Raw genomic sequence first — 12,352 nt, 5'->3', positions numbered from 1 at the left:
ACGCGCCCTTCCTTGGTCGATAATATGTATCTTACTAATCATGTGTTTCTTATGGATTCTAACTTTACTGTTGTCCCTTTATCTCTCCTCCAAATGTATATAGTAACCACACTAAGTGGAGTTGATGCGGCCCGCGACGAAAAAACGCCCACCCACCCAACCCTAGACACGAATCTCTCGGATGTCCGGGAAGGACCGGAAGGCCACAGAACGGCAAACCGGTTTCCCTCCGCGGATGCGGGGTGGGTGCTCCGGGAACCGCGGGAGGGTGCGGGTGCCGACCACGGCGTGGACGAACCGCATGTCGAGCCTACCATCGCAGGAGGCGAGTTGTATTTTTTCGTAAAATGAATGGCTTTCGTTTCAGGTAATTTTTCAAGTGATTTCTCATTTTAAATTTCTCATTTTTAACCATTGTTTCATTGTCTCTTGTTTTTCCTTCCTGATGGCAGGCGCCTGGCGCTAAGCTGTTTCTCCCTTCCCTGAGAATGGACCCTAACGGTCTTCACCTGGGGACTCGTCCCCGAAGGCGCACGAGATGCACCGTTTTCAAACAGGGTCTCGGCCCTGGTTTCCGCGTTTTTCGGACCCAGCGTCGCCCCGAGACTCGGTGTTGGTGAGGTAAACATTTGAACCGCGACGAGTCCGGTGCGGGAACGGGTTTGGACAGCACAGACCCTCGCGGACGACACGATTGGAAGCGAGTGGGCGCGCCCATCATCCGCCCAGTTCCCCTTTCTTTTCAGCCCACCCTGTTTCTCTACTTTTGTGCGTTTGTAGTTTTGACTTTGTAGTTTCCTCTGCGGCATGGGTTCCCGATTGTTCCCAGCGATCCCTTCGGGTTCTGTAGCTTCCGTTTTTGTAGATTTGGCGACCGCAGCGCCGCCTGGATTCGTGTACGTGCGTCCCTGCGTGCCCCGCTGGTGCTGGCGCTTGTAGCTTGATTGTTTTTTCGGCGGCTGACCGACTCGTTTCCTTTCTTCTGGCGACTCCCCGCATGTCCGTTTGGCATGCCGCCCTCTGACCGTAATGAATGGGCACCCGGTGGGGGAGGCTTCCCCGGTACCGGTGCCAAGCCATAAGAAAAAGCACACGAAAGAAGTCCAAGACGACTTGATGTGCTCCTCACGCGACCGAGCGCGGTAGAGGAGGCCGGCGGCATAATCATGACGCGGCGCCGCGGTCGTGGTTGCGTGCCTGCCTTGCCGCTTCCCAATGGGGTCGCGAAGACTCTCTCCATACCCATCTGCCTTCCACAAATCTTTCTCCCTTCTCGCCCTCTGTTATCTTCAAGAAATCAATATCTTCGCGAGCACCCTATCACACAGGACGGTGGCATTCGATAAAGCACGGTGATAGCAAAAACAAAAAATGTATACTTTTTTCCTTATGTAGCCTTCATCGCCACTCTGATGACGTGGAACACCCCGGATGCCACGCACCGGGGAGCAGTGCACCCCCCCCGCTCTGGGGGAGCCAGGCAGTCCCCTAGCGCTGCCAATGCAGACGCAGTTCTGGCGGTCACAGGGAGAAAGTAGCGGCAACGCAGGGATGCCAAAGCGATGTGCCGCCGCTGATGTCGCCGGTCAGATACTGGATGGCGCTGTGCAGGAGCGATCCGCGACGGTAAAGACGTTTACGCCCATCGATATGATGGTCAGAGTGCCAGCGTGGCTCGAATGCGTCGCACTGGGCCCTCGCTGCCCACTGGTGTGGGAAGCCTGAGCCACTCTGCGGAATGCATCGGGTGGCGGCCGGCATGATGGGAGCAGCTGTAAGGCGACCTGCGGCACGCTGGGTGGGTAGAGTGGGAGGAAGGGGCCGTGCTCCGATGACGGCGTCGGCGCACTGCTGTAACGCGTGCATCTGCAGCTGCCTCGCGCGACACCATGGGCCTGCGACAGGCCGAGGAGTAGAGCAGCATTGAGCTCACGTATGGCAGAGAGTAGACCCGGTGAGCAAAAAAAAAAGCCCGCGTCGCCACGCTTTTTTTTTGCTCTTTTTGGTGTTGTTGTCGACTTAAACAAGATGCCTGAGAGTGCTAGCAATTATGGCCAAGAGGGGTTCGATTGAGAGCAATTGAGTTTCACACGCTGCTCTTACCGACGATACAAGGGAGAGCGAGGGCAGCAGTGGCGTCCCCTTCTCTCTTACCTTCGACTTGCTTGGGTGGTAGATAAAAGGACACGAGAGTGAGATGACGGTTCGTGCGCGGTGTGCTCGTGTCACGAAAAGCGACAAGCGACGGTGCTGCGTACGAATGCAGGACGCCGACTAAGCGAGGTGTCCTAGTGGAGCCCACTGGGGGCTGCTAGGGTTACAGGTAGGCCCAAGAGACAGTGTAAGAGGGAGGAAGAGCCACCAGTTCTACTCATCTTGTCGGAGAGGGTCTGACAAGAGAGACTGATGTGTAACCGGCAGAGAGCGTCTGCGCCAAAAAAAAAAACATGGGCGTAGGCAACGATTCAGTGCCGTGCTATCCAAGGGGAATGAGGGGACAAAAGAAGGTTTTGGCAGAGACACGACAAACAGGAAGAGCGGCAGTGAGTGCGCGTAGACTAAAAGGGCAGCGGGAAGGCGGGCCGACGGCGTAGAAGGGCCCCACGGTGTGTTGCTGTTTTTTCCCGCCTTTTGGGGGGTTGCAAAAGTGGAGAAATACGGCAAGGGAAAGCGCAAGCGTTTTTTCGGCTGAGATGAGCCTTTACCCTCTACAGCTGCGTAACCAGTGGTCCGGCAGCAGGCAGGAGCGGAAGAGCATTATTCCTCTGGGATACCATATCTTGCGCTCGTGCTACGAGGGGTGCGGACTAGACACACAGTCTCGCAAAGAAGTGGTCTGCAGCAGCATTCGTGCAGCTCGAAGGATGCTTTGCCAGTGCCTCACTGACGGCATAAGAAAAAAAAAAGCAAAAGGCACCCGAGCGAAGAAAACAGAAGACACTCCACGGACGGCAAAGCACCTCCAGATCCATTGGAAGAGGCGACGAGTGGGACTGGGGAAGGGGTGTGCAACCGCTTTTCACGGCAAGACAAAAAACCGAAGAAAGACGCGCCACCTCACAAACCAAACACACACACACACACACACACACACACACACACACGTAAAAATGGTAAAGCAATGAGAAAACAATAATGAGCAGCACATAAACTACAGTGAAGATGAAGCAGACAAAACGGAGGAAAAAAAAACACAAGCGAAGACAACAAGCTAATGTGCCCCCCCCCCAACTGCACAAAAAGGGTGTGGGCAGCACCACACTGAGACGACAGCACCAACGCGCTTGGTACGACATACCGAGGTGGGAAAGAACGCGCGCGCCATCAAGACTTCTTTTTGTAGATGTGGCCATCTCGCTCACGCAAGGCACTGCCTTGACTATTTCGAACACCCCAGAGGGTTGTCGTTGCGGCGCCAGACACACCCATGAGAAGACGCAACGCCGCTGCGGGAACGCGGAGAAGGCTCCCGTCTGGCCCGGTGCAGCAGCTTGCCATGGTGAGCGCCTCCTGCAGTCCAACACGCAGCTGCTCTTGGCCCTGCCGCCAGCCATCTGCGACACCGGTGGGCTGGGCAGCGCGCGACGGCTCTTCTATGGTGAGCGCACAATATTGGGGCTCGACGAGTATCTCAAGGAGCGAGCGGCTTGCATGATAGGATCCACTCGCCAGCAACGCTGCTATGCCTGACGCCTGCGTGAGCAGCTCCTGCATGAACACAGAAGACGCCGTGCGGATCGCATGATGCAAGGCCGCGCCGCGGTAGTTGGAAAGCGGCAGCAGCAAAAGGCCTTTTGCCGCCTCACCCACACGCGTCACGGCGGAGAGCGGTTGCAGTCCACAGCAAAACGCCGTCAGCAAAAAGCGAATGGACACACAATTTGAGTCCTCCACGATGCGCTGCAGAAGCATGGCAACGTTGCTGCAGTCCTCGACGCGTATGAACGGAATCGGGAGCGGAATCTCCTGCAGCGATATCCACGATAATACCGGTATGCTGCGCAAGGCATCGAGGGAGTTTCCCTCTGACAGGGCCGCCAGAACCCCCTTGTTGCTCTCGAAGGAGCCGGCGGCGGTCAATGTTGTGGGCAGAATCACCACACGACGGTAGAAAAGGGGGGGTGCTTCGGTGCCTGAAATGATGCCCGCCTCGGTCGCTGGCACGGACGGCGCCAACGCAGCAACTGCTGCTGCACCTGTGCTACTGCCTGGAGAGGTGGGTGGCGACGCTGACACAGAGAAGAAGGACTGCACAAAGTCGACGGAAGCGCCGCTCCACGTCAGCGACGTCGGTTGCAGTCGGATCACCAACGAAAGCTCACTCCCGCCCTGCTGGAAATGGGAGACGGTGAAGGAGGCACGAGACGTCTCCGTCATACCTCCGCTCGCCGCCATAAGCACGCTCTTGGATGAGGTGAGCAGCCCAGTCAGTTCCAGCTGTCGCGCATCATTTGCGCCACTGTGAATGCCGATGCCGCCGTGCTTAACGTCAGACACTTCGGCATGGAAACGTACGTCACTGCTGTCTCTCCGCTGTTGTGCGGCAAGCGACGCAGGTGGCTTCGGCGTGGCGGTCAGCAGACGATGAACATCACTGGTGTTGATGCAGTCGAACACTGTTACCTCCCCCACCACGACGTGGAACCACAAGTCTTCCTCCGAGCCTTGAGAGAAGGTGTCCATCTGGACCGTGATGTCGCGGCAACTGAGGACAAGTCGCTTGTTTGCATCCCGGTCGCCAAACCCACTGCGACAGCCACGATCTTGCAGGCGCTCTAGCCGCAACGCCGAAGACTCGCTACTGACGGTATGTAAGGCCCACGTAGCGCCGGTGTCCACGGTTGTGGAGTGGCTGTAACGAGAAATCGAGGACTTCTTCCCCCCGTCGTGAGTGTGTGAAGGATCATGAGCTGGCGCCCCTGGGTCAGCGCTGGCGCTGTTGCTGCTCATTGCACGCAAAGCTGGCTCTGAACGTCTGTCGCCGCTGAATATGTACGGCGCCGCCTGCGCCAGGCTTGCACCTCGCGATACGATCTGCAGGTAGCCCCGCCGCTGCCTCCGGACGGCCGCCGACATCAAGTCGGTTCCTTCGTAGAAGCTGAGGTTGAGGGAGCAATCGCTCAAGAAGAACTCAAGCTCAACCGGGGGGTAGAGGTACTTCTCAGCGGTGTCATGGAGGAGGGAGTCATCGGTGCCGTCGAGTCGGTTGAGACGCACGGCACGCCTCTGCCACGCGGCCTCGACACGCTCGCGTGACCAGCAGCTGAGGAAGTGCGGATGCCCGTTGCACGCAGCGAACAGGTCAATGCTCGCCTCTGCGGCTTCGGGTGTGCCGCCATCGACGGCATTAGAGACGACATGATCGCCGCAGTGTCGGGCATCGCCCGAAGACAAGAACGATGATGCAACAGGATTCCCAGACGCTAGAATGCACCATCGCAGCTGGGCTCCAGACGCCGCCATATCCTCCAGATCGGAGAAAGACGAGGACAGGGAGATCTCAGCAGCAGCAGCAGCAGCAGCAGCTACCTTCCTTTGTAGTGGCAGCCGGGGTGACAGGAATGATGCCCCTCCACGTGCGTCGCTGCCGCCGCGCGTTGGCGCCACTGCCGCCATCTCTTCCTCCTCCGTCAGCTTGTCATCGTCGTCGCTTGGTACGGAAATGGTGTCCCAGACTTCGGCATAGCGTCGGGACTTCGGCACGGCATCAGTAGACAACTCAAGTGGCCGAGAGGCGCTCGCGTCGCGTCGTTTTCCCTCTTGCCTCACGCCGCTTGCGTGCGAGGAATCAAGGTGTACGCTTTGGCGCAGTGGCACCCACGGTGCACCATCAAGGAGCTGGGCGGCGCGTGTCTGGTACGTGTCGTAGAGCTTCGGATCTCGTCCGTGCGAAGCGTGTAGAGCATCGAGCCAGTGATTGTAGCCGTACGCGCTCGTGCTGCTCCGGCACGCCAAGTAGGAGGCGCTGAAGCCACCAATGCCGGCAGCAGGTCCTAACTGCGAGCTTTCCGGCACCGTCCACGGCGACTCGAAGTCGTGAGACGATCGCAACGACGTGTTCGACGGCAGGAATGGGCAGTGCGACGTGTAGTCATCGACACTCGCAATGGTGCGCATAATCGGCTCACCGAATGGAGAGGTTAAAACCCCCCTACTACTTGCATCTGCTTCCGCAGTTCTATCCCTGGTCATGAGGTAAGGGTTCACACGGAATGTCATGGGGGCGCAGCTGCGCGCCACCTCCTCCGCCACCCACTCAAAGCCGGGCCCGCTGCGCATGACAAGCGCTGCCGGGGCCTCCGTTGCCTCCAGGTCAGCCCCGGAGCCCCACGCCTCCACAAGTTCACGGAACACCTCAAAGGAATCCTTTGCCATGAACGCGGACAGCTCTACGTGTTGCAGATGCATCGACACAGCCGGCGCCAAGTAGGCGCAGTCAGTAGAGCCGCTCTCCTCTCTCGTGCTACCGCCGCCGTCAGCGCTCGGCCCCGACGCGCCTAAGCCCTGAGAGCGCACCGTGAGGAACAGGTTTGGAGTTGGCGAGAACGAAGCTGATCTGGGCACGCTAGGTAGATCGGCGTCATCGGTGCTCTCCTGCATATCCGCAGTGCGCGAGGACGGGGAGGAGAAGGTGGCCGTAGAAACCACCTCGCAAAGGCGCACAAAGCCGGCGCTTTCCAGGTCAACGCCCCAGTCGTCACTCTCGGCCGGGTTGATAACCTCGTGCACAAGAGCCTCAACGTCACAGTCATTGCACACGTAAAGCGGCAGTGACGTATGAAGCCACGCCTTGGCATGCATCTTTAGCGGAACGGATAAATCGGCGGAGGCAGGTGGTGGCGACGATGTCGCGGGAGACCTTGTTGCAGCGCCGACGTTCCCTAGCTCTTCAGGTGGTATGATGGTCTCTTTCGCCTCCGATGACGCCGTCGACGCCGGAGCTGTCCCTGGAAGCTTTATAAGCACCGAAGCACGCGGCAGCAGCAGTACCGCTAGTGAGCGACCGGCCCCGTGAGGACGGTACGTGGCCATGAGGTTCACGATGTCCACGTGCACCTTCGTCGTCCAGAGCGGCTCCTCCGTCAAAACAGACGTGGCAAGCCCCTCAGCCGCGCCTCTCGCCTCGCCACCACCTGGCACGACAGACCCCACCGGAGCAACAGTGCCATCTCCACCGCTGAAGTACTGCTTCAGTACCGCCGCCAGATGATCGCCATTGTATGCAACAGCGTGATGAAGACCCAAGCCGGTCAGCTGTAGCCACAGGTAACGTCTGTTGGGTGGCACCAATTCAGCGCTACAAGAAGTAGGAACCAACGGCGTAGTGTGACGGCAGTGCGTCGCAGCTGCGATGGGTAGCGCCCTCGCTATTTCGAGGAGGCGCACCTCGCACACACCGCTCTCCCGAGCGGAGGGCAGCGGAGCGTGCGCAGCTGGTCCAGCCATCGGGACCATTGATTGGAGCTCTCGCACGTAGGCACTCCAAATCTCGGAGAGCACTCGTGAGCTGCTGCTAACCCACTGGCCGCCGCAATCGCCATCGCCCTCAGTCACATCGCATCCGTCTCTGTGGCGCCTGCCACCCCCCTCCTTTTCGTTGGCTTGCACCTCTGTGTAGCTCTGCACCAGCTGCACCAGATTGCCCGAGCGTCGATGCCCAGGGTAGGCTGCTTTGGGGTTCGGCATATAGTAGGCCAAGTCTCTGTACGTGCCACCCGCCAGGCCGTGCGACCCCGGTAGCGTATTACCGGACCCTACGGGGTTGGATACGTAGCTCCTGGAGAGCAACGGCGCTGCCGCCACCTCTGTCTCTCCGCCAGTTTCGCGACGACCGCAAGACGTGAGTGGCGGCACCCGCACCGGCTGCCGCTCCCACAAGGAGAAGTCACCCAATCGAACACGCGCGTAGTTTGCCTGTCCGGCATTGACGAGGGCGCCGTCGCCACTCAGCCCGCGCACAGACACGTCAACAAGTTCCATTATGTAAAGGTGATAGAGGCAGTTTAGGTCGACCAGGCAGCGCCGCTGAGCCTTCGGGAGACACCGGTAGAGCGGCTCCCCGACCACCTGACCCATCGGTGAGAGACGAGGCGCGAAGAGTCCCAGACGAATGCGACTGATGTGCACGTCAAGTGATGTGCACGTCGTGTCCACGAGACGCCACAGTTCTGGAACGACATTCCTCAACGAACCTGTGGTACCACCATCACAGCCGCTGCCGCTGTCTTGAGGTTTGGGCCCCGAAGTACTATCCTGAATGTCTACGCTCGCCACGCGCTTGCTCACCCTCGCTCCGACAGAACCCCTGTCCGCGGTCCGTGCATCTGCCATGGCGAAGGCTTCTGCGACGGTGCCGGCAGGATGCTTGAAGGACTCTTCACGGCACTCGATAGGTCGTACGCCGTCTCCAGACATGTTCAAAGACCGGCTTACATCCGAGACATCCATCGATGCTGCCCCCGCTTCGTCGGGGACCAGTAGACCGGCTGACTGCACAGAGACCACAGCTGCCATAGTGGCTTGGCCACCCGGTGATGCGCTGCTGGCTGGCTCTCTTGCCGCAGCAGCTACCCTGCAGGCGTGCAGGCGCTGGCGGCACCGCGACAGCGTCAACAGCAACTCATTCACGTAGTGAGTAGCGAGCAGATAGTCGTCCTGCGTTAGCGCAGTCGTTGTGATCTCACCGAGCCGTACCTGCAGCGCCAGAACGCGCTTCAAAGCTCTCCAGGCGCCTCCAGCAAGGCCAGGGAGGCTGGTGTGCGTCACGTTGATGTTCATCTCGTGACTGTAGTCTACTCGAAACAGCTCCGACTTGGTCTGCTCCAGGATATCCTGCAAATATACGACCGCCTCACGCCATTTGACGGACGTGCTGGCGGGCCTATAAACCGCCGCCGTGGGAGCTGCTACGTCGACCCCGCGAGAGACCGTAGTCGCGGATGGTGTGTGCACCACCTGCAAGTCGCGCAGCGAAAAGCGCAGCAACTCAGGCAGGAAGCGCGCTCGCCTATCGACGTCCTCGGGAAACCCCAGCTCCTCCTGCACAGCGATCATTGAGTCAACCGTCACCTCGGCCAGCTTTGCCGTCGTCGGTGATGTCGCGATGCCGCTCTCGTCGCACCTCGCTTGCCGCGCATGGCGGCGGAGGAGTGCCCGGTTATGACAGTGGGCATCCAAGCTTGACTCTCGTAAGCGCTGCAGAAGACGCGCAAGCAGCAACGATTGCGGCGCGCCTGCAGCTGAGGCGGGGGATGTGGTAGGCGCCGAGGCGCCATCAACAAGATCGAGTGGATGCTCCGAAGAGGCTGTGGCCCTGTTCGTCTGGAGTGGGAACCGAATCGACGCATCGACACTCTCCAGAAGCACCTTGACGGAGCTGCGGGTGCGGGTCATGGGTGACGGGGACGGTGTTGGTAATGGCGGCGAAGAGAGCTGACGAGCTGACGAGCCTGTTGCGCCGGTCAGAGCCTCAGCAGTGCGATTTGGTTCCCCTTTGCACCCCTGCCCTGCGCAACCCATCCGGCGGATCAGCTCTTCAACAGTGGTGCCGTACATCGTGAGAACTTCTACCAGTCCTGGGTCGAGTTGGACAGAAATGTTGGCCACACCAACGGCAATAGTCTCCTGGTAGATATGCAAGCAGGGTGGTGGTGGTGGAACTAATACTCCCGCGCTAGACACTTGCTCCGGAAGTGGCGGTGTGGAACGGTGGAAAATGACCAAGGCGTATGGACTGCGCTCAGCGTGCATGAGCTTCGCAGGACGCACCGAGTGCCCCAGCGAGGGCGACAAGAACGGTGCCGCACTTACGTTAGCGTTGGAAGACGAATAAGGCAACGTCGCGTTGCGTTGCCCGGAGGCGGCGGCGGTGGCGTGGCGGTACTCCAAGAACGAAATGGATCCAACCCCAAGGAAGAAACTCGCACCGCTGCCGCTGTTGAAGCTGGTTGCAGCAGTGTGCGCTCTGGCAAGCTGCTCTGTCACGGCAGGGTCGGCCAGCTTGTTGTCAAAGATCCGTCGGTAAATTTTCCGCTTCCTTGCAGATTGCTGAAAAACGCCACTGGCACTCAGCAGCGACGTGGAGGGCGAGAGGGGCGCCTCCGCATCGATGTTTGGAAATAGTACGTCCACATCACGCATGACATACGTGAAATGTGCCGTGGTGAGGGCCTCGTACACGGGCAGGGTTAAGCCAGCAGTCCGTTGTTGAAATGGGTCGTACGTCCGTGGGTCGAGAAGGGCTAGCTGCTGTGAGGAAAGCGCGCAACGCCACGCACACGCCACAGCGTTGGTGTCGACGACGGACTGTGTCAGTAAACTGATAGAGCACCCACCACAATGCACGCTCACATACTTGGCGGCGGCGCGCAGCTGTGTGGCGGTCAAGGCGGAGGCAGTGACGGCCTCACCAGAATGTAGTGGCGCCGCCGCTACTTGCTTCTCCAGCTCTGTCGTTGTTCTGGGGAGTTCCACAGCCGAAGAGAATGCAGAAAAGCTGCCTGCAGAGACCGGGTCACCGCAAGAACCCGTCGTGTCGCCGATTACCTGCTTCACCATGTCCACCAGGTGCGCCATCTGCACTGCAGAGAGAACAACGCTCCAGCCTTCTGCGGCGTCCACTTCGACAAGAACCTTTGGCGGCGGCGGCACACCAGTAGACACCAGCGGAGGGGAAGGCGAAGTAGTACCGGCGTCGGCAGCCGCACTGGCACCTCGCCGGGCAACACGGACTGTGAAGGGTACCCCCACAGCGGACTCGCTGTCATCCCTCGCTGATGACCTCAGTGACTGCCCTGTATCACCTGCGGTGAATGTTGTAGACGTCGCGAGGACTAAGTCATCCAGGGAGAACTCCGATGGCAGCGGGCCATCATCGGCCATCACGTGAACATAGCACTGCCAATCCTGTATGCTCGCCGTGCATTGCATATCCTCCACAGCCGCCCCGGTGGACTCGTCCACTGTGAAGCGCAGTCCTCGACGACACGACAGATGCAGGACACGTGTACCACTGCGCATGCGCAGCTGTGCCCCCATGGCACTTGGCCGCGCAGCTCCATGTGGTCGTCCACTGCAGTGGTTCTCGGAGTCTGTGCTGCACAGAAGTGACCCGGCGGCACCAGCGGGTGGGACGCAGAAGGTGAGGCGCACCTCCTCCACGCCTACCGCCACGCCTTGCAGCTGCTGTTTAAGGTACGTCATCAGGTCCCCGACGGTGTGAAACTGCGTTGTAGAACCTTCTTTGGGGCTTACTGGCCTCGTATCGCCCTCAGCGCCTCGAGACCCGGAGCCTGCGTCCAAATAGCCAAAGTCCTCCCCTGCCGCGTCGGGTGAGCTACCTAGATCGCCCGCTTTGTTGCATAGACATGAATGATCCTCAATGGAGTACGATCGTGCCAGTGTCCCCACCTCGTCGCGTCGAAGACGCCTTGAGAACAGGTGCTGCATCGTAGGGGTCGTGTATTCGTCTTCCTCCTCAAGAGACAGCCCCAGCGCTGCTGCTGCTGGATCCGGGAGAGGTGCACTGTCCCGCTGATGTACGGTATCGTCCTCCGAATCCTGCGGTACACCCATGGACTGGGTGGCTAGAGACGGAGTGTCCGTGGGAAAGCCGTCCGTTGACTTGGCAATCGTCGTGGTGGCCACATCAAAGACCAAATCTATAGACTCAACCGTCAACGACTTTTGCGTCGTGACTCGGCGTAGGAACGACACAAGCCCGGCGGAGCGAATCTTCCCGCTGAGTAGTCGCACTGATGGGCTGCGTGGTGCGCTGGCAGGGAGCTCCTTATTCCTCCTCGCCTCTTCCGCCACAGTCACCGCTGCGGCTTCATTGGGGCCTGGTCCAATCCAGGGTTCTCTTGGTGGCGGTGGAGACACTTGAAGACCAGCATCGGCATCGTTTGTGGTATTCCGTCTTCGCACACTGGGAGAGAAGGAGCGCAGGTGTTGCTGCTGCTGTGCCGTCGCTGCCGCCGCCTTGGATGACGCGACTGCCGACGCGTGCGACGTCTCGCGCAGCACGTCGACAAACGGGTTATAAGCGGGGTCGAAGAAGACCTCATTTACCCGCTCCTCGTTGAGGTGGAATGTGCTCGTCTGGTAGTCATAGTGGCCGAAGTTCTTAAAAATCTTACGCTGCAGTGGAAGAAGCAGGTAGGTGTTCACAAAGTTCATTGTGTCCACGCGTTGCCATCACCTCACACATACACACACACACACACACACACACACACACACACACATTGACCGCCTCTTCTTGAAATGCCTTATCGACGCACTGACGTCCAGTGAAGCGCACACCCACACGCACACACGCACATGTAGTGCCGCTGATCCACGGGGGGGAGTT

General features: G+C 59.3%; 1 protein-coding gene across 1 annotated transcript; it reads right to left on the bottom strand.

The window, feature by feature from the left end:
* Positions 1 to 3,324: 3,324 nt before the first annotated feature.
* LBRM_34_2190 (conserved hypothetical protein) lies at positions 3,325 to 12,177 on the bottom strand (the record flags this gene model as incomplete). Its single annotated transcript, XM_001568278.2, has 1 exon — positions 3,325 to 12,177. The coding sequence occupies one exon, from the start codon at positions 12,175 to 12,177 to the stop codon at positions 3,325 to 3,327; it is 8,853 nt and encodes a 2,950-aa protein (XP_001568328.2).
* Between the last annotated feature and the right edge of the window lie 175 nt (positions 12,178 to 12,352).

The sequence above is a fragment of the Leishmania braziliensis genome, chromosome 35 (genome assembly GCF_000002845.2).
Source record: "Leishmania braziliensis MHOM/BR/75/M2904 complete genome, chromosome 35".
Taxonomy (NCBI): Eukaryota; Euglenozoa; class Kinetoplastea; order Trypanosomatida; family Trypanosomatidae; genus Leishmania; species Leishmania braziliensis.
The sequence above is the reverse complement of the archived record's forward strand: the minus strand, read 5'-3'. Positions and strand labels throughout refer to the sequence as shown.